This window comes from Gobius niger (genome assembly GCF_951799975.1).
Source record: "Gobius niger genome assembly, chromosome: 3".
Taxonomy (NCBI): Eukaryota; Metazoa; Chordata; class Actinopteri; order Gobiiformes; family Gobiidae; genus Gobius; species Gobius niger.
The window spans coordinates 44,473,007-44,495,036 of record NC_136854.1 but is presented as its reverse complement, the minus strand read 5'-3'; the positions used below and the strand labels follow the sequence as shown (position 1 = coordinate 44,495,036).

Here is a 22,030-nt window from a genome sequence, read left to right as displayed (position 1 = left end):
GTCACTCAGCCTGGGGTCTCCCCCGTGAGCCCCAAGGGACTGCTGCAGGCGCAGGAGGTTAGTGTTCTACTCTATAAAGCTATGGTTAGATTGTGAGTGCTGTAACTAAACTGTCTGTTTCCTTTGTTTTGAGGTGGAGACCGTGTTCTCCTTTCCCCTGTCGCCTTGCCTCTTCAGCCCTGCCATGCTGGTGGAGATGGAGCGGTTCTCTCCATCTCACGGCGGCTGTGGCCAGGGCATCGGCTCCTTTCCTTCGGGAAAGAAGGTAAGTATCAGATCTTGTGTGAAATGTTGTTGTTTAATCATGATTTCTGAGCTGGTGAAATAACACGTCTTTTTTTTTGCAGACGTCTCGGACGAGGCGTCGCAAGCGTGCCGCCCCAAAGAGACGCCGGCCCACGCGGCAGGTAGGTGTTTTTAAGGCTGTGCTCTTTATACATTCTAAAGAAATTAATGCATATTTGTTATTTTGTTTATTGTAGGCGCGGGCAGCACAAGAGGTTGTGGCGGTGAGACCCGGCTCATCTGCCAGCTCTGTGTCTACTATGGAGGAGTACCAGGTCAGTGTCGTTTAAAGTGGCTGAATAAGTTTATACATTGTAACTTCTTTGATTATTAACAAATGTTGTCCTCTAGGTGGCGGCAGCTGTCGTGGAGGTGACACCAGGAACGTCACCTACCAGCGTGGTCATCCTGGACGGCTTCCTGGAGGAGGAGGTGTGTGTACTTTTTATTAATTGACATTCTATGATCTTTCATGAAGTAGTATCTAACACGTTATTCTTTTTGCAGCTGCAGTTCGTGGATGTGGGGGTGATTCCAGGAGCATCACTCACCAGTTCCCCCGACGCCCCAGTGGTCTTCGTGGACCAGGTGAGATGATTTTTATGTATCATTTTCAAAAGCAGCTACACTGAACAGAGTGAGATCCGCTTTACTTTGAGAGATGTCTAATGGTTATGTGTTTTCTTTGTGACTTGTAGATGAAGAGGACCAGCCCCCTTTCAGCCAGTCAGCCGTCTCCACGCCGCAGCATTCCACCAGCTGTCCACGGGGAGAGCGCTTCTGACGCCAGGGTCCCAGATAAGTCTTGCATTTGTTGTGCACAGTCTGACATAGATGTTAGTGATAGTGAAAGCCTTATCACGTTTGGTAGTAGCGATGTAGAGATGGAGGTTGATAGTCCTGTAGCTTGTGCTGATATAGTTATGGAGGATAGCGTTCCTGTTGGTATTCCGAGTTGCGTTAGGGGTAGTTTTCATCAGGCTGATGACAGGTTCCCGTATGGAGGGGCTCAGTGTGCAGCCATAGCTCTGGTGGCATTAGCTAGGCACACTGTGTCCAGTGTGTTTACATGGCAGCAAAAGGATTTAGACAGGACTTTAGTGATTGGTGATGCTGTTTACACAGAGCTTAGGGATAACGACCTGACTCATGGGCACGAGCTCTTACTAGCTTCTGACTTGCCCAAAGAGTCAGTTATTGATGGTCAACCGTTTGAGTTTGAGTTCAGTCAGCCGGTCGCTGGGGCTGCAAATGTACTAGAGAGTGAGCTTATTGTTTCCGGTACCTGTGTAACCTTAGATGGTGGTTTAAGAGAGATGTTGGCACACTATGATGCATGTCTACTGACGATGTGTGGCAACACTTGTGCAGTCATTAAAGACAGCGGTAGATACGCGGTGGTGGACTCACACAGTCGTAGTGCGACTGGGATGGTTGACCCTGATGGTAAAAGCGTTGTACTTTACTTTAGCAGCCTGGATGATTTATATGCTCATTTTTGCGCGTTAGCTGACTGTTATGAAGTTGAATATAAGTTGTTTGAGATTACAGGCGTTGTTGTCGTGGTTGTTGGTTTGAAGTGTGAAGCGTCTGAGGTCATTTTGCCTCAGAAGCCTGACACTTCTGACCAAAGGCCAAAGCGCAAAAGGTCAGTTAAAGCTAAGTCGTCTGTTCCCAAATGCACACTCACAAGTAAGAGGGTGAAACGTGAACGTGATGATTTGGATGTTGTGTGTGCTGATATAGTTATGGAGGATAGTGTTCCAGTTGATAGTCCTGATGTAGCGTGTTCTGATATAGTTATGGAGGATGGCGTTCCCGTTGATATTCCGAGTTGTGTTAGGGGTAGTTTTCATCAGGCTGATAGCAGGTTCCCGTATGGAGGGGTGCAGTGTGCAGCCATAGCTCTGGTGGCATTAGCTAGGCACACTGTGTCCAGTGTGTTTACATGGCAGCAAAAGGATTTAGACAGGACTTTAGAGATTGGTGATGCTATTTACACAGAGCTTAGGGGTAACGACCTGACTAATGGGAATGATAACTTACTACCTTCTGACTTGCCCAAAGAGTCAGTTATTGATGGTCAACCGTTTGAGTTTGAGTTCAGTCGGCCGGTTGCTGGGGCTGCAAATGTAGTGGAGCATGAGCTTATTGTTTCCGGTACCTGTGTGACCTTAGATGGTGGTTTAGCGGAGATGTTGGCACACTATGATGCATGTCTACTGACGATGTGTGGCAACACTTGTGCAGTCATTAAAGACAACGGTAGATACGCGGTGGTGGACTCACACAGTCGTAGTGCGACTGGGATGGTTGACCCTGATGGTAAAAGTGTTGTTGTTTACTTTAGCAGCCTGGATGAAGTGTATGCTCATTTTTGCGCGTTAGCTGAGTGTTATGGACTTGAGTATAAGTTGTTTGAGATCACGGGTGTTGTTGTCGTGGTGGTTGGTTTGAAGTGTGAAGCGTCTGAGGTCATTTCCCCTCCGAAGCTTGACACTTCTGACCAAAAGCCGAAGCGTAAAAGCTCAGTTAAAGCAAAGTCGTCTGTTCCCAAACACACACACACACCTAAAAAGACAAAGCTTGATCGTGAATGTGATGTTGATTGGGATGTTGTTTGTACCGGTGCCACAGATGATGCTCTTGATTTTATTCCTCTTCAGGAGAATGTTTGTAGGGCACTGTGTAAGAACCTAAACATTGACTATGAGAGACTCGCTGTAGCAGAACCAGAAACAATAGATCCTTTGAGATCGTTAAAGTTAGATGTGCCGTGTACAAATGATAAAATCGTTGCCGACGGTAACTGTTTCTTTCGCTCGATCTCGCAGGCTGTTAGTGGCACACAGAAACATCATAGGAAACTTAGACTTGCGGTCGTTAAACATCTTAAAAGTAATGCATCAAAATACAATAGTCTTTTGCGCGATGGCTGCTCTTCTGTGGCCCAGTATATTAACGATAGTAATATGCATAGAGTTAACACGTGGGCCACTGAGATAGAGATCCAAGCAACAGCAGATCTTTTATGTGTAGATATATATACGTTTTTGAGTGGACGTTGGCTTAAATATGGTTGTACTACCAGGCCTTTGTCAACCAGCGGCATCTACCTCGAAAATATTAACAATATTCATTATGAAAATGTAACTTGCGTTAAAAACCCTGTGACCCATAGTTGTTACGGAAGCTGCCAAATTAATAGTTCTATTGTTATGGGTTACAACACTAGGTCTAGACAGGTAGATGCCCAATCAGTGGTTAGTCCAAACACTGAAACGAATGTACAACACAGTAAATTATCCAAGTACATTCAAAACAAAAAGCATAAACATTTAAAAAGCAAATATGCCACAATTAAAGATAGACTGCGTGAAACATTGAGAAGTAGATATAGGGAAAATGTAGATTTTAGAGAGGGAAAGAAGGCTGCAGGAAAAGTTAAATATAGAGACGATGTAGATTATAGACAGGGAAAGAAGGCTGCAGGAAAAGTCAAATATAGAGACAATGTAGATTATAGACAGGGAAAGAAGGCCGCAGACAAATTTAAATATAGAGATGATGTAGATTATAGACAGGTAAAGAAGGCTGCAGTCAATCTTAAATATAGAGACGATGTAGATTATAGAGAACAAAAAAAGGCTGAGAGCAGTGCTGCAGTCAATCTTAAATATAGAGAGAATGTATTTTATAAAGAGGAAAAGAAGGCTGCAGTCAATCTTAAATATAGAGACGATTTAGATTATAGAGAGAAAAGGAAAGTGGCAATCAAGGCAGCAAATAAAGATAAATATTGTGCTAATACAGAGTATAGACAAAAGAAAAAGACAGCTAGCATTAGAAAGTATGAAGATAACTTAAAGCACAAACACGATGTCAGGGCTGCCAGTAAACAGAAGTACAAAGATAGTCCCAAACATAGGCAGAAAGTAAAAACCTATAGTAAAATTAAATACCACAAAGATGAGCAATACAAAGCTCAAACTCGTGTTGCTTACAGAAATCGTAAAAGGCAAATTAAGCAACAATTGGCCGATAATTTTGATTTGGTTAAGGAACGATTTTGGCGGGAAGTTGAACACGGTCCTGAACACATTTGTTGCGTGTGCTTTAAATTATTATTTATCAACCAGGTCTTACCTTGTAGAAAGGATGATTTTATGGTTGATCCTAAATGTGCTGCTGTTGCTGAGGCCTGTATCTCGGATGCCTATTTACATACGTGCAGTAAGAGTTGTCCGTCACCGTGTCCGCTGTCTGATTGTAGAGGGAGTTTGTGGATCTGCTACACTTGTAACTCTAAACTCAAAAAGGGTCAAATGCCGGCTGAATGCTCAATAAACAATTTACAGTTAGATGATATTCCTCCTGAACTCGCGTGTTTGAACACTGTCGAACAGCATTTAGTGGCGCTCAATATAGTGTTTATGCAGATGTACGCTCTGCCTAAAGGGGGTCAAGGGGGGACTCATGGTCCGGCCACCTGTGTGCCGTCCAATATTATTGATACCACTAAGCTGTTACCGCGTCGTAGCATGGACGGATGGTTACTACCTGTGAAATTAAAGCGGAAACTTACTTACAAAGGCCATTATGAATATCAATACGTCGACACAGGTCGGATAAAGAGTGCGATAGCCTTTCTTAAAGCGAACAACCAGCATTATTTGGACATAGAGTTTGATGAAGAGTGGGTTAATGAGTTCGTGAGGCAGGAAGAGGAAGCTATGGATACGGGAGCGACACCGATGGAACAGGGGCAGGCGGCGCAGGGACAGGCGGCGCAGGGACAGGCGGCGCAGGGACAGGCGGCGCAGGGACAGGCGGCGCAGGGACAGGCGGCGCAGGGACAGGCGGCGCAGGGACAGGCGGCGCAGGGACAGGCGGAGCAGGGGCAGGCGGCGCAGGGGCAGGCGGCGCAGGGGCAGGCGGCGCAGGGGCAGGCGGCGCAGGGGCAGGCGGCGCAGGGGCAGGCAGAACAGGGACAGGCGGAGCAGGGACAGGCGGCGCAGGGACAGGCGGCACGGGCGGAACAGGGACTGGCGGCACGGGCGGAACAGGGTCTGGCGGCACGGGCGGAACAGGGTCTGGCGGCACGGGCGGAACAGGGACAGGCGGCACGGGCGGAACAGGGACAGGCGGCACGGGCGGAACAGGGACAGGCGGCGCAGGGGCAGATGGGGGCGGAACAGGGACAGGAAGCACAGGAAAAGGAGGCAAAGGGCCGTGCAGCGAAGGGCCGTGCAGCGAAGGGCCGTGCAGCGAAGGGCCGTGCAGCGAAGGGCCGTGCAGCGAAGGGCCGTGCAGCGAAGGGCCGTGCAGCGAAGGGACAGGAGGGGCAGGGACAGGGGGGACAGGAAGCACAGGGACAGGCTACACAAGGACAGGGAGGAGAGGGACAGGCAGCACAGGGACAGGGAGGAGAGGGACAGGCAGCACAGGGAGAGGATGAAGATTTAGATGATGAGCATCTCCATGACCGTCAGCGTCATTGTATGTTCCAGGACACCTTCTTTATGCCTGCAGATATGGCTCAGGAGGCTCTTGACCACTACTTCCAGGGTGTACTGAATTTGGCTCCGGCGGAGGGGAACAGTCCAGTGAGTTTGCTCACCGATAAGGAAAATGAGGCAAAATGCTTCCCAAAAGAGTTCCCCTTTGGGCGTAATACGTTTCACACCCGTAGGCCTGTTCGTATTACTTTGTGCCGGTATTTCATTAATAGGTTATTGCACGCGGACGGTCGTTTCGCGCGCAATCTTAAATTTCTCTTCATGGCTCTGTACATGTTGGAAGTAGAGCAGGTTGTATCGAAGGTCTCCATAGCTTTGCGAAAGGGACATGCGTGTCAGGGTTCGGGTAATGCTGCTGCAGATGAAGAATCTTTGGAAAACTTATTACAGTTTGATAGCGGTTATCGTTTTTTAAAGCCTATTAGAGGCACGCCCCCATACTGGCAATCCACACTCAAAGACTTAATCGCGATGGTGCGCCAGCTGGGTATTCCAACATGGTTTTGTTCATTTAGTTCGGCAGATATGCGTTGGCCAGAAGTCCTCGAGGCACTGTTAAAAATAGAAGGTAGTACCAGGAGCGTAGAGGACTTAAATTGGGCAGACAGATGTGATCTTTTGCGTCGCCACCCCACAACTGTCGCCCGTATGTTTGATCAGCGGTGGCATAGATTTCAAAATACCGTCCTGAAGTCCCCGGCGCACCCGATAGGCGAAATTATAGATTCCTTTTATCGTGTAGAGTTTCAGCAGCGCGGAAGCCCTCACGTCCATTGTTTATATTGGGTTAGAGACGCTCCCAAGCTTGGAGTTAATACAGACGAGGAGGTAATTGACTTTATTGATAAGTACATTAGTTGTGAATTACCCTCTGATCCAAAATTATTGGAAAAAGTTACTTCAGTGCAGCAGCATTCAAAGCGTCACTCCAAAACTTGTAAAAAGGGAAAAAAGAAGTGTCGCTTTAATTTCCCACGTCCTCCGTCCATGCGCACGTTTATTAAAAAAGTAGACCCGGAGAGCGAACCGATTATGCCTAAAGAGGAAGCTGTGGCGTTTATGACTGCACTTAAAGATGCTATTGTAGATGAGAATGTTCCCATTGATAGTGTGCAGTCATTGTTTGCAGCTGCCGGTTTAACACAGGACTCGTTTGAAATGGTGTACCAGGCTTTAGGCGGTCACACTCATGTAGTTTTAAAACGGGGGATTAAGGAAGTCTGGATTAATAATTATAACGCGAAATTGTTGGATGCTTGGGATGCGAATATGGATATTCAGTTTGTTGTAGATGCGTGGGCGTGTATAGTTTATATCATTTCATATATTTCTAAGGCAGAGAGGGAGATGGGTTTGCTCTTGGGCGCTGCCCAAAAAGAAGCTTCCAAAGATAATGTTAGTGCAAAAGAGGCATTGAAAAAGTTAGGACGCGTTTATTTGCATAATCGTGATGTCTCTGCGCAGGAAGCTGTTTATCGCGTTACAAACATGCACCTTAAGGAATTCTCACGTAAAGTAGAATTCATTCCGACGGGAAACAACATTGTTAGATTGAGCAGACCCATCAGTCAGTTAGATGGTGATTCGGCTTCGGACGATATTTGGATGACAAACATTATAGATCGCTTTAAGAGTAGGCCAAACGATAGTACTTTTAATGACATGTGTATTGCTTCTTTTGTATCTGAATACCGTGTACTTAGTCAAACAGATACTTGTCAAAAGGCTATTCCTTTGCAAAATTCTTTAGGTGCTGTCGCTAAACGGCAGAACACCAAGCCTGCAATTGTTAGGTATGCACGGTTTTCAGAGACAAAAGATTCAGAGTTATTCCATCTAAGCATCCTTCAATTGTTTTTACCGTATCGCGATGAAGCCGACCTTAAGCCGGCTCCATACGAAACATATAAGGACTTTTATGAAAATGGGGAAGTGCGCTATAGTGACGGGTCGGTGCATTCGGTGAAGGCGATAGTTGATGCAAATAGGTGTCGCTTTGAAGTGGAGGCTGAGGATCTGGATGAGATCCAAGAGGCAATGAACTCTGAAGAGCTTTTGGAAGAGGCATGGGCCGATCTCTGCCCAGAGCTGGAAGTTGAAAGGTTGGAGTCGAAGGAGGAGTTTAGGGAGATGTTGCAGGAGGTCCTCTCTGAGCATGAGCAAGAGCCCATCCCTGACTTAGCTGTAAGGAACGAGGACATTTGTCATTTGGAGAGGACAAATGTTATGAGTCGTCCAGAGGGTCTTGCACTTGTGCGAAGCCTGAATGAGCAACAGCTGTCCATTTTTTACAAAATACGGCAATGGTGCTTAGACAAGGTTGCCGGTAACAACCCTGAGCCATTGCACGTATTTATATCAGGTGGAGCTGGCACCGGGAAGAGTCACCTGATAAGGGCTATTCAGTACGAAGCGTCGCGGTTATTGGCTCCTATTTGTCATAGTCCCGATAACATTAGCGTTTTATTAACGGCTCCGACCGGGATAGCAGCGTATAACTTAGAGGCGGCGACAATCCATACGACGTTTTCTATCCCTGCGAATCCTCCAGCAAAGTATGGTAAGCTCGGAGAGGAAAAGCTAAGTACACTGCGCGCTAGATACATCGATGTTGAAATTGTTGTAATCGACGAAATATCGATGGTTGACAAAAGGGTTTTTGAGTGGATTGACGGTCGTTTGGGTCAAATTAAACAGACGGATGAGGAGATTAAATTTGGAAACGTTTGCGTTATTGCAGTTGGGGATTTTTATCAGTTAGCTCCTGTTGGGGGGGAGGTTCTGTATAAAGAAAATGTAGGCGTCGATTTTTTCAACGATTTGTTTAAAGTAGCGGAATTAAAAACTGTTGTTAGACAACAGGATAGTGCTTTCGCGGACCTCTTAAACCGGCTAAGAGTGCGCACGAGAGGGACACCCATGCTCCAAAGCGACATAGATATATTGAAGCGTCGTGAAACAGGCGAAGAGCCCGACGTATTGCATATTTTCGCGAGGAGGGTTCATGTTGGGGAATATAACTTAAGAAAGCTTAGTAGCGTTTGTTCAGAGGTGATGACCATAGAGGCGCGGGATTTTGGGATTGATAAGGGCTCCGGTAAAATTAAGGAACTCCATGGTCATCTGTGTTTCCATAAGTCCAAAAAAATGAAACCTAGTTTGGCGGAGGCACTGCATATCGGCGTCAATGCACGCGTTATGCTTTGTAAAAACATAGATCTTTCTGACGGTCTAGTAAATGGGGTATGTGGCATTGTAACTTATATAGTCGAAGATCCCCAGAACAAGAGGTTTCCTTTAGCTATTTACGTGAAATTCGATGACGATAGAGTAGGTGCGAAGACAAGGAAACAGACCCGTACCCCTGCAGACCTGACTGGTTCTACCCGCATAGGACCAGCTGAAGAACAGGTGAATAAACGCACCGAGAGGCGTAGACAGTTTCCGCTTAAACTCGCGTGGGCCTGTACAGTACACAAAGTACAAGGGGTTACTGTAGATGAAGCTGTGGTGTCCCTGAAGAAAATATTTACCGCGGGTCAGGCGTATGTGGCCTTAAGTCGCGTCCGGAGTTTAGAGGGTCTTGTAATTCAAGACTTTTCGGAAAAGGCCATTTACTGCAAGGACAACATTAGAGCCGCGTTAGAGAACCTGCCTCCCTTCGTGGCCGACAGTTTGCCCTGGCACAGACAAGAGGCACATGTTTTGACAGTATTTTTTATGAATGTACAGGGATTAGCCCGACATGTGTCTGACATAGCTTCACGCACACAGCTTTTGCAGCCTAACTGTATCGCTGTGGTAGAGACATGGTTATCTGTAGACTCATCTTTTGATGGTTGTCAAATTGAAGGTTATACCTTTCATAGTCGTCCCCGTAGTATCTCGTACCAGCACAGTAACCACACAGCGTTGGTTAGTTTACGTGGCCAACAGTACGGTGGAGTTGGCATGTACTGTGAGGAAAACCTTAACTATGAAATCACAGTACGAGATTTCGATTTGGAATGTTTAGTTAATTATTTTGCAGAGCATCAAATCATCATAGCAGTAATTTACCGGCCACCGTCTTATCCCATGTCTCTATTCAAGTATAACTTTGACAGGTTATTGAATTGGCTGAGTTCACATTGTGCCACTGTGGCTGTGATGGGAGATTTTAATGACGACGTATTGAAATCTACAAGTCTCTGCAATTTTATGGTAGAAAGAGGATATGTTCAATACGTCACATCTCCCACAACTGAGAGAGGGACATTAATTGATCATTTTTATCTAAAGTCAAGTGAGTACGACATTGACTGTTCAGTCGTGCCAACATACTTTAGCGACCATGAAGGGATCGTCTGTTCTTTTAGGGGGAAGTGTGTTGAAATGCCGCGTTTAGTTTAGATCTACTTTATAGTTAAAATGGACAGCTGTTGTTTATTGTGTCAGCTCATCACATTGCTCTTTACATATGACTTGTATTGTGTCTCTTACAACTTTGTCTTCCCATGCCCTTTCATCATGCCCTAAGCAGTCCATTCCTCTCTTGATTATTGAGCATGCAGGGTTTGACCCTTTGTCAAAATTGTACATAACATTTTTATAATTGGCAGTAATCATGTATTTTGACTTTTGTGTGTGTTTGTCTTTGGAAACACTTCAGGTGTTGTATATATTTATGTGTTGGTTCGTTTTGATGATGGCTTTAGATGTTGGATCATGGAAATTCAGTGATGGTGCGTTTTCAAATATTTATTTGCAGAGGTTTTCTCTTTGCTGACAGGTTTTTTGTGAATCATGCAATACAATATTGGTCTTCCTCGTCTCGTCCTCTTTATTAGGTGAAGCTGTGCTCAGTCTTGTAGTTTTCTAATGTCATTTTGTCAGACTGGGGAAACTTATCTGTGACCATGCAGTTAACGTTTTCCATTTTGTCTGACAAAAGTACATTAGAAGACTACAAGCCTTTACACAGTGACATCATGTGAAGAGGGAGGTGTCTGAGGAAAACCAAACTTGTAAAGCAGGTGAACAAACAAACCTGTCTGTGAAGAGACTGCTTAGCTTTGGATCATGTGTTTGCAGATTTAGGCGTTGTAGTTTTAGGGCTTTCGGTTGTAATTGCTGTTACCGTTTTAGTTTTGGCTTTATTGTGTGTTGTGCCTTACAGTGATGCGTGCACACATACTGTAAGGTTTGTTGTCTCTGGTCTTGAACCATTCTGACTGGTTCAAAGGGCTAATGATGAAATTAATCATGCAATGTATATGTAAATGCCACATAATAATGTATGTATTGTATTTATATTGTATATTTTTATGTACTGTTATGTATTTTATAATGTATTATTGATAACATAATGTAAATCATGTATTCTATTGTAATGACATTAATAATGTAAATAAATTTTCCTCTCCTTGAACCACCACCTTATCGTGGTGGAGAGGTTTGAGCGCCTGAAGGATCCTAGGAGCTATGTTGTGAGGGGCTTTATGCCTCTGTAGGGACTCCCAGGGCAAACAGGTTCTAGGTGACAGGCCAGACCAAGAGTGGTTCAGATAATATTAAATTAAACTACAATGAAGTTTTCACTGATTTATCCTCATTTTTGTTGTGTATGATGTAAATAGGTTTGAATGTATTCACAAGCTTATTGTGTTTGTATTTTAAGCGACAGTTAATATTGTTTGAAACATGTGTATAAATGATTTGTCAATGTCAATTTAAAGACACATTCAACTCAATAAATGTTTTTCTTACACTTGTTGTTGATTTTGCTTACATTCAAGGCTTGGTCATTTTTCTGGTGTAGAAATTTTATGACAAATTACAAAGGCAGCAGATGAAAGAATTCAGAGACGTATAGAGCAGATTAAGTGTTTCAGATACATGACACATGTTTTTCTTAAATGGTCAAATACTGTCAGGTCTTTTATAATGATTCCTGCCATTTTAGCTGCAACTTCTGAACACAAAGAAAACAGAGGTCATAATTGATTTTGGGAGAGAATGAGAAAACACCTCACAGTGGTCCTTGGACTGATGGGGTGGAGGTGAAGAGGGTCTCAGACTTCATGTCAGGTCCTCACTGATCTGCACACCCAAAAACCTGGAGTGTAAACACCTGCATTATTAAAGTCCCTATACCTGATATTTATATTTCAAATAATCGGCACTTTTCTGGATCACTTTCACCTATCATTTTACCATAGAAAGCATACTGCTTACATACATATTACTTCACAGCATGGTACGCGAGCTGCTGCTGAGAAGGACCTGCAGTGCGTGATAAGGACAGCAGACAGGATCTTGGACTCCTCTCTGCCAAACCTGGATGACATCTACGCCACTCGACTGCTCACACGTGCAACCAACATACTGCAGGATCCCACTCACCCAGGAAACTGTCTCTTCACCACTCTCCTCAGGCAGACTCCAAACTCCCAGGGCACACACAAATAGGCTGCAGAACAGGTTTACCCACGATCAGTGGAAACATGCGCAAAGTGCAATAACAGTTGTGCTTGTAATCCTTTTTCAACTGAAGGTTTACTTTTAAAATAAACTCATGTTTATGATTATTTCTTATGGTATTGGGATGAACGGGGTAGAGACTGAGTGCGCTTTAGTGAGCTCCATCAGTGTTCTGGTCTATGGTTCCATTGTATAAAGATCTGTCTTATCTTTTCTACTTCTAAAAAACAAATTGCATCATTAGGTTGTGTTCTCATGATGTCACAAAAAACAGCTTACAATTTAAAATCAAGTTGGCACAGTTACGAATTTTATTGTGGTAAACATGATTACTATTGGTTTATGGCTGGACCTATCCATATGAAAGAAAACTTGTCCCAAGGTCCAGCGTCTTCTCTCTCAGCACATGAACTAACGTCACATGACTTTCTCATGAAGGCATCCAAAAGTGCTGATATTTTTCATTTGTCTTGATTTTTGGCTAAAATCTGTCACAATGTTCAGGATTTTCTGTAAAACATGTATGAAATGAGGTAAATATATTTTCCCATAAATGTTCAAAGAAGATTATTGTAAAAAAAAAACGCTCTAACCCACAGAGGGCGCTAGCATGCCCAAAATCTTTTTCATTTCACAAGGGAATTTGTACCTCCATGTCCGCTGTCCAAACGCACCTAACAGAGGGGTCCCATTGGCTTTCTTGATCGGGATGCAGTCAACTATTTTTGTGCCGAATTTCATCCATTTCCGAGAAACACATTTTTTTCCAATAATGCATTTTTTCTTCTGCACCTGGAGGGGGCGCTATCGCGCCCAATGTCACTTTTTCCCATTTGCTGTGTCCAGGGGTGAAAGGTCAATAAAATGTTTATTTCCGATTTGTAATCGGAGTTTGTTTGAACGAATGGGAGCAATTTTTAGTTTACAATGAATTGCAAAATTCTTCGTAAAGATTGCGGCTTCGTCGCAAACAAACCGTAAAACTTAGCCAAAAAATTTGGATAACTTTTGATGCCCCACATCTCGAGATGAGCTGGAGCGATTTTGAGCTCATTTGGTTAAACGCCCAAGGAGGAGTTCGTTAAAATGCGACATCAGCGAAAACGCTGACTCAGCATTTTCCAGACATCCTGTCAAAATGGTGGACTTCCAGTTTGTCAGGGGGCATGCCCACAATAAAAAAAATTTGTTTGTCGTCACATGATGAATGTCTGTACCGAATCTCGTCGCTCTACGACAAAGTTTACGTCGGCCCCTCCCCCATTGGCGTAATGTATTTTCACTTTTGTAGGTGGCGCTGTCGCGCCATTTTTTTTTTCCCCAATATGAAACACACATTTTAATTAATTTTTCACCGAACCTGAATTTTGGGCAAAGTTTGGTGAGTTTTCGACAATGTTCAGGGGGTCAAATTCCTGCTCAAAGAGCAGAAGAAGAAGAAGAAAGAAGAAAGAAGAAGAAAGAAAGAAAGAATAATTAAAGCCGCAAGCGGCATCGAACGGCCCTCGCGGGCCGTGCCTCCTTTAGCGCCTCTGTTGCCACAACCGTACCAAGGGCGCCAGCGTTGCCACACTGCATTTTATTGCCCTGATGTGCCATTAATTGTTGTCAGTAAACATCAAAACAACATTTTTAGCCTCTCCATGTGAATAATGGCTCCAGCCTGCAGAGGGCGCTAGCGCGCCCGTAATCTTTTTAATTTCACAATTAGAATCAGACGGCCCTAAAGGGCCGTATTTCCATGACCACTGTCCACAAGCTCCTGACAGGGGGCGCTAACGCGCTGTAATGTTGCATAATGTGAGATTCATGTGTCAGCCCCATTAGATAACATGGGGGGCCCCGGGCGTCACCATGGCAACACCGTGCAAAATACGATATGTGTCTCATTGGCTTTTTGGATCGGGACACCATCAACTATTTTTGTCCCGAATTTCATTCATTTCCGACAAACTAATTTTTTTCCCATAATGCATTTTTTCTTCTGCGCCTATAGGGGGCGCTATTGCGCCCAATGGCACTTTTTCACATTTGCTGTGTCCAGGGGTGAAAGGTCAAAAAAATGTATATTTCCGATTTTTAATCGGAGTTTGTTTGCGCAAATGGGAGCAATTTTTAGTTTCTGATGAATTGCAAAATACTTCGTAAAGATTGCGGCTTCGCCGCAAACAAACCGTAAAACTTAGCCAAAAAATTTAGATAACTTTTGATGCCCCACATCTGTAGATGAGCTGGAGCGATTTTGAGCTCATTTGGTCAAACGCCCTAGGAGGAGTTCGTTAAAATGTGACGTCAGCGGAAACGCTGACTCAGCATTTTCCAGACTTCCTGTCAAAATGGCGGACTTTCGGTTTGTCAGGGGGCGTGGCCACAATAATATTTTTTGTTTGTCGTCACATGACGAATATCTGTACCAAATCTCGTCGCTCTACGACAAAGTTGACGTTGGCCCCGGTTGGTCCCGCCTCCATAGACGCAATGTATTTTGATTCACCATGGCAACATCGTACAAAATACGATATGGGTCTCATTGGCTTTTTGGATCGGGATGCCATCAACTATTTTTGTACCGAATTTCATCCATTTCCGACAAACTAATTTTTTTCCCATAATGCAATTTTTCTTCTGCACCTGGAGGGGGCGCTATCGCGCCCAATGTCACTTTTTCACATTTGTTGCGTCCAGGGGTGAAAGGTCAATAAAATGTATATTTCCGATTTTTAATCGGAGTTTGTTTGTGCGAATGGGAGCGATTTTTAGTTTTTGATGAATCGCAAAATACTTCGTAAAGATTGCGGCTTCGCCGCAAACAAACCATAAAACATAGCCAAAAAATTTGGATAACTTTTGATGCCCCACATCTCGAGATGAGCTGGAGCGATTTTGAGCTCATTTGGTCAAACGCCCTAGGAGGAGTTCGTTAAAATGCGACGTCAGCGAAAACGCTGACTCAGCATTCTCCGGACTTCCTGTCAAAATGGCGGACTTCCGGTTGGTCAGGGGGCGTGGCCACAATAATATTTTGTTTTTGTCGTCACATGACGAATATCTGTACCGAATCTCGTCGCTCTACGACAAAGTTTACTTCGGCTCCTCCCCCATTGGCGTAATGTATTTTCACTTTTGTAGGTGGCGCTGTCGCGCCATTTTTTTTTTCCCCAATATGAAACACACATTTTAATAAATTTTTCACCGGACCTGAATTTTGGGCAAAGTTTAGTGAGTTTTCGAGAATGTTCAGGGGGTCAAATTCCTGCTCAAAGAGCAGAAGAAAGAAAGAAGAAGAAGAAGAAGAAGAAGAAAGAAAGAAAGAATAATAATATTTTCGACAAAAACAATATCGTCGCTTTCGCGACGATATCATATTATACATTTTTGGAAAGCTTTCAACGTTCCGCACGCACCCGTGGGGCTCCTGGGTGGATGACGAGCGCTTCGCGCTCGTCATCCACTATATACCCCCATTCACACTATATACCCCCATTCATTTTAATGCAATAATAAGTATAAAGGCCCCACACCTTCGGTGTGGGCTGTCACTGTTTTACATGGTGAGTTTACGGTTGACATGGGGACAGCGCTTCGCGCTGTTTTTGTGCGCTCCGCGCACTTAGGTTCAGTGCGCTGCGCGCACTGCGCTGTGATTGCGATTACAATAGGCCCTTGCGACGGCAGGCCGCTCGGGCCTAATAATATTTCCGAGAAAAACAATATAGTCGCTTTCGCGACAATGTTATATTATACATTTTTGGAAAGCTTTCAACGATCCGCACGCATCCGTGGGGTTCCTGGGTGGATGACGAGCGCTTCGCGCTCGTCATCCACTATATACCCCCATTCACACTATATACCCCCATTCATTTGAATGCAATAATAAGTATAAAGGGCCCACACCTCTGGTGTGGGCTGTCACTGTTTTACATGGTGAGTTTACGGTTGACATGGGGACAGCGCTTCGCGCTGTTTTTGTGCGCTCCGCGCACTTAGGTTCAGTGCGCTGCGCGCACTGCGCTGTGATTGCGATTACAATAGGCCCTTGCGACGGCAGGCCGCTCGGGCCTAATAATATTTCCGAGAAAAACAATATAGTCGCTTTCGCGACAATGTTATATTATACATTTTTGGAAAGCTTTCAACGATCCGCACGCATCCGTGGGGTTCCTGGGTGGATGACGAGCGCTTCGCGCTCGTCATCCACTATATACCCCCATTCACACTATATACCCCCATTCATTTTAATGCAATAATAAGTATAAAGGCCCCACACCTCCGGTGTGGGCTGTCACTGTTTTACATGGTGAGTTTACGGTTGACATGGGGACAGCGCTTCGCGCTGTTTTTGTGCGCTCCGCGCACTTGGGTTCAGTGCGCTGCGCGCACTGCGCTGTGATTGCGATTACAATAGGCCCTTGCGACGGCAGGCCGCTCGGGCCTAAAAAGTGTCAAAAATCCATTAAAAAAAAGTAACAAAAGTGCCATAAAAAAGTGACAAAAACACAAATGGGAAATAAAAAGCGATGACAATGGCAAAGAGGAGAGAATGCGTTTGGTTTTGGCGGGTGGTAAGAGGTTAAACATTCCAGTTAGGGCTGGACGATAAATCGAATTAATTAAATGAATTCATGCTTTTAAAAACAAACGATTTGGAAAATGGCTAAATTGTAAAATCGAATCGGCCGCTCCAACGTGCGGCCGATTTATCAGCGTTTCAGTCGCTCTGAGATGAAATGACTCCAGCGGAGAAGCAGAGACTTCCTGAGCATCTGCTGCTTCACAAAGGTGTTGTGTTTTAAGAGGACGGTGGAGTTTCTGCTCCTGTGCCTTTCTCTCACTCTGCTCTGAGCGACAGTTTAACTCCGCCCCTTTCCCGCGAGTCTCCATGGAGACGGTTGTCAATCACAGCAGAGGCATGAAGACGATAAAACTAAAACACTTTTGAAAACTCCAGGGCTTATTAAGGGGTTTTACTTTTGAGAACAGACGAGGAAAATCTAAAACAGAAATAACAGTTTTAAATAAAGGGCTGTGTTTTCTTAAAGGAACAGGCCACCGTTTTTACATACCAAGATATGTTCTTACCTAACCTTAGTCGAGTTAATATATCCCCGTCTGGTCTTTGTCCGTGCGCTCACACATACGCAGCCTCTCCCACATGTCACATAGCTCCAAAAAAGCTCACGATAGAAGCGACCAAGCTCCTGTATCATTACGTCTCACAATATAGTTCCCCTTTTTATTTGCTTATTAAATCGACATGTTACATTTCTGTGTAAATATACTTGGCATGAAAACACTTCACGTAACTTTATTTAAATAGGGAACACGTGGAAGAGCTTGGTAGCTTCTATCGTGAGCTTTTTTGGAGCTATGTGACATGTGGGAGAGGCTGCGTATGTGTGAGCGCACGGACAAAGACCAGACGGGGATATATTAACTCGGCTAAGGTTAGGTAAGAACATATCTCAGTATGTAAAAACGGTGGCCTGTTCCTTTAACTCCCACCTGAAAATGTTTTCTTCAGTTCTCCAAATCTAAAAGTTTCTTCAAAACAGCGACAAAAAAATAAGAAAATGAGAATGTTAATTGACGAAAAACAAGAGCAGCAAAAAAGTGGCAAAAATCCATCAAAAAAAAAGACAAAAATCCATCAAAAAAAAGACAAAAAATCCATCAAAAAAAAGACAAAAAATCCAGCAAAAAAAAGACAAAAAATCCAGCAAAAAAAGAAAAAAATCCATCAAAAAAGGACAAAAAATCCAGCAAAAAAAGGACAAAAAAATCCATCATAAAAAGGACAAAAATCCATCAAAAAAAGACAAAAATCCAGCAAAAAAAGACAAAAATCCAGAAAAAAAAGACAAAAGTCCAGAAAAAAGTGACAAAAATCCATCAAAAAAGTGACAAAAATCCATCATAAAAAGGACAAAAATCCAGCAAAAAAAGACAAAAATCCAGAAAAAAGTGACAAAAATCCATCAAAAAAAGGACAAAAAATCCATTAAAAAAGACAAAAAATCCATTTAAAAAAAGACAAAAAATCCATTAAAAAAAGACAAAAAATCCATTAAAAAAAGACAAAAATGCATCAAAAAAAGACAAAAGTCCAGAAAAAAGTGACAAAAATCCATCAAAAAAGGACAAAAAAATCCATCATAAAAAGGACAAAAATCCATCAAAAAAAGACAAAAATCCAGCAAAAAAAGACAAAAATCCAGAAAAAAAAGACAAAAGTCCAGAAAAAAGTGACAAAAATCCATCAAAAAAGTGACAAAAATCCATCATAAAAAGGACAAAAATCCAGCAAAAAAAGACAAAAATCCAGAAAAAAGTGACAAAAATCCATCAAAAAAAGGACAAAAAATCCATTAAAAAAGACAAAAAATCCATTTAAAAAAAGACAAAAAATCCATTAAAAAAAGACAAAAAATCCATTAAAAAAAGACAAAAATGCATCAAAAAAAGACAAAAGTCCAGAAAAAAGTGACAAAAATCCATCAAAAAAGTGACAAAAATCCATCATAAAAAGGACAAAAATCCAGAAAAAAGTGACAAAAATCCATCAAAAAAAGGACAAAAAATCCATCAAAAAAAGGACAAAAAATCCATTTAAAAAAAGACAAAAATCCATCAAAAAAGACAAAAAATCCATTAAAAAAAGACAAAAAATCCATTAAAAAAAAGACAAAAAATCCATTAAAAAAAGACAAAAAATCCATTAAAAAAAGACAAAAATTCAGCAAAAAAGTAACAAAAATCCAGCAAAAAAACGGACAAAAATGCATTAATAAAAAGTAACAAAAACACAAATGGGAAATAAATGAAGACAATGGCAAAGAGGAGAGAATGCGTTGGTTTTGGCGGGTGGTCAGAGGTTAAACATTCCAGTTTGGGCTGGGCCATAAATCAAATTAATTCAATTAATTCCGTTTTTTAGAGGTTTTCTTGTCGCGCCTCGGGGAAACCGGAGAACCCGGAGGAAACCTACACAGAACAGGCAAACTCCACACAGAAAGGCCCCGTCCAGGTGGGAATCGAACCCGGGACCTTCTAGCTGTTTCAGGGATGCATCCGGGACACTATCTTCACTGTTGACAAGAGCCACAAATGACCAAAAACTAGGGCTGTGCAATTAATCTAAATTCGATTACGATTTCGATTACAACAGTAAATGATTACAAAATTAGCATAATCGAAAAAAATCGAAGAAAAAAAAAATTCTTTTTTTTTTCCAATTTTTTTTTTTTTTTTTTTCCAATTTTCAATTTTTTGTCACTTTTTTGCTGGATTTTTGTCTTTTTTTAATGTATTTTTTTTATTTTTTTGATAGATTTTTGTCTTTTTTTGATGGATTTTTGTCACTTTTTGCTGGATTTTTGTCTTTTTTTGATGTATTTTTGTCTTTTTTTGATGGATTTTTGTCTTTTTTTGATGGATTTTTGTCACTTTTTTACTGGATTTTTGTCTTTTTTTAATGTATTTTTTTTTTTTAATGTATTTTTGTCTTTTTTTATTGGATTTTTGTCTTTTTTTTACGTCTTTTTTTTTTTGTATGTATTTTTGTCTTTTTTTGATGGATTTTTGTCTTTTTTTTAATGTATTTTTGTCTTTTTTTGCTGGATTTTTGTCTTTTTTTTGTATGTATTTTTGTCTTTTTTTGATGGATTTTTGTCTTTTTTTTAATGTATTTTTGTCTTTTTTTGCTGGATTTTTGTCTTTTTTTAATGTATTATTTTTTTTAAATGTATTTATGTCTTTTTTTGATGGATTTTTGTCTTTTTTTGATGGATTTTTGTCACTTTTTTAATGGATTTTTGTCTTTTTTTGATGGATTTTTGTCTTTTTTTTTTATGGATTTATGTGACTTTTTTGATGGATTTTTGTCTTTTTTTAATGTATTTTTTTTATTTTTTTGATGGATTTTTGTCTTTTTTTGATGGATTTTTGTCACTTTTTGCTGGATTTTTGTCTTTTTTTGATGTATTTTTGTCTTTTTTTGATGGATTTTTGTCTTTTTTTGATGGATTTTTGTCACTTTTTTACTGGATTTTTGTCTTTTTTTAATGTATTTTTTTTTTTAATGTATTTTTGTCTTTTTTTATTGGATTTTTGTCTTTTTTTTACGTCTTTTTTTTTTGTATGTATTTTTGTCTTTTTTTGATGGATTTTTGTCTTTTTTTTAATGTATTTTTGTCTTTTTTTGCTGGATTTTTGTCTTTTTTTTAATGTATTTTTGTCTTTTTTTGCTGGATTTTTGTCTTTTTTTAATGTATTATTTTTTTTAAATGTATTTATGTCTTTTTTTGATGGATTTTTGTCTTTTTTTGATGGATTTTTGTCACTTTTTTAATGGATTTTTGTCTTTTTTTGATGGATTTTTGTCTTTTTTTTTTTATGGATTTATGTGACTTTTTTGATGGATTTTTGTCATTTTTTTGATGGATTTTTTTTAAAGGCAACAAATAATCGTTTGAATAATCGTGATTTCAATTATGACAAAAATAATCGTGATTATTATTTTTTCAATAATCGAGCAGCCCTAACCAAAAACTGTCCTAAATGACCTGAATTGACCCCACTCAAGTCTGGCAATATCACACACGTTGCAATAACCATAGAATGCAATGAAACACAATTTAGTTCAGGCCGAAAATGAGTAAAAGAACAAAGTAAACACATGAGGGTAAAGTAGCAAAACGCCTGTACAATAATATCACATGAGTAGAGTTCAGAGAGACGTGTAGGAGGAAAAGAGCTGCATTATCAGGCCTCACCGCAGCCCTCGCGCCCACACGTGTGCGGCTTCACTCCGGTGTGTTTACATAAATGTGCGTCGAGTTTCCACTGTTTGTTGTACGCGGCGGCACAGCCCGGGAACGAGCAGAAATACCGCATATGTGTCTCCGGTCTGTGCTCCATTTCCGCTCACGAGACCCTCCCGAATCCAGCGGTATTTGATCCGAAACGCGAAGGAAACAACACAATACGCCGCTTCCCTGACAGCGGACAGCGCTTCCGGCGATTCGGTGAGGTCACTTCCGGTGGTTGGCATCCCCTACAAAATAAAACAATATGTTTACGTTTACTGTCAAAAATGTTACCGTAGTCAGATGATTCACATTTTTTAAGCGTTTTTTGTCATGTTTTTACGTGTTTTTGTTGCTTTATCGTTGCTTTTTGTCACATTTTTTGCCACTTTTCAATCATTTTCAATCAATTCATTTTTTTGAGAAGTTCTGAAGCTAAAATATTATTTGAATTTGTTCTCGATATTGTTTTTAAATACCTAAATTGTTACAATTATTAATAATAATAATTATTTATTTTTTCAACCCCTTAACTCCCGCCTGAACCGAGCACATTTTCTCCAGTTTGGCTTTACCCCAATCCAAAAGCTTCTGGAAAAAAGCTGTGAAAATAGCAACAAAACTGAGACGAAAACAATGATGGAAATGTGACAAAAAAGTGACGAAAACATGGACAAAAAGTGACGAAAAATTGATGAAAAAGTGGCAAAAATGTCACAAGAAATTGACAAAAAATTGAAGAAAAAATCACAAAAAATTACAAAAATGTGATAAAAAAAAAAGAAAAAAAATTGATGAAAAAAATTGATGAAAAAAATTGATGATAAAATGACAAAAATGTGACAAAAAATGACAAAAATATCACACAAAAAATGACAAAAAAGTTACAAAAATGAGTTGAATACCCAACAAAAAAATGATGGAAAAAGAATCTGATGACGTGAGGACAAAGATCCTCTC

General features: G+C 41.5%; 1 protein-coding gene across 1 annotated transcript in view; it reads right to left on the bottom strand.

Moving 5' to 3' along the window:
• LOC306961120 (transcription factor IIIA-like) overlaps positions 1-21,196 on the bottom strand; it is a gene marked incomplete at its 3' end in the record, with an annotated part of 44,054 nt that extends 22,858 nt beyond the window's left edge. The window contains exon 1 of the mRNA XM_079553736.1: positions 21,038-21,196. Within this exon, the coding sequence (XP_079409862.1) occupies positions 21,038-21,182 (145 nt within the window). The 5' untranslated portion in view covers positions 21,183-21,196. The remainder of the gene's footprint in view (positions 1-21,037) is intronic.
• Positions 21,197-22,030: the final 834 nt, after the last annotated feature.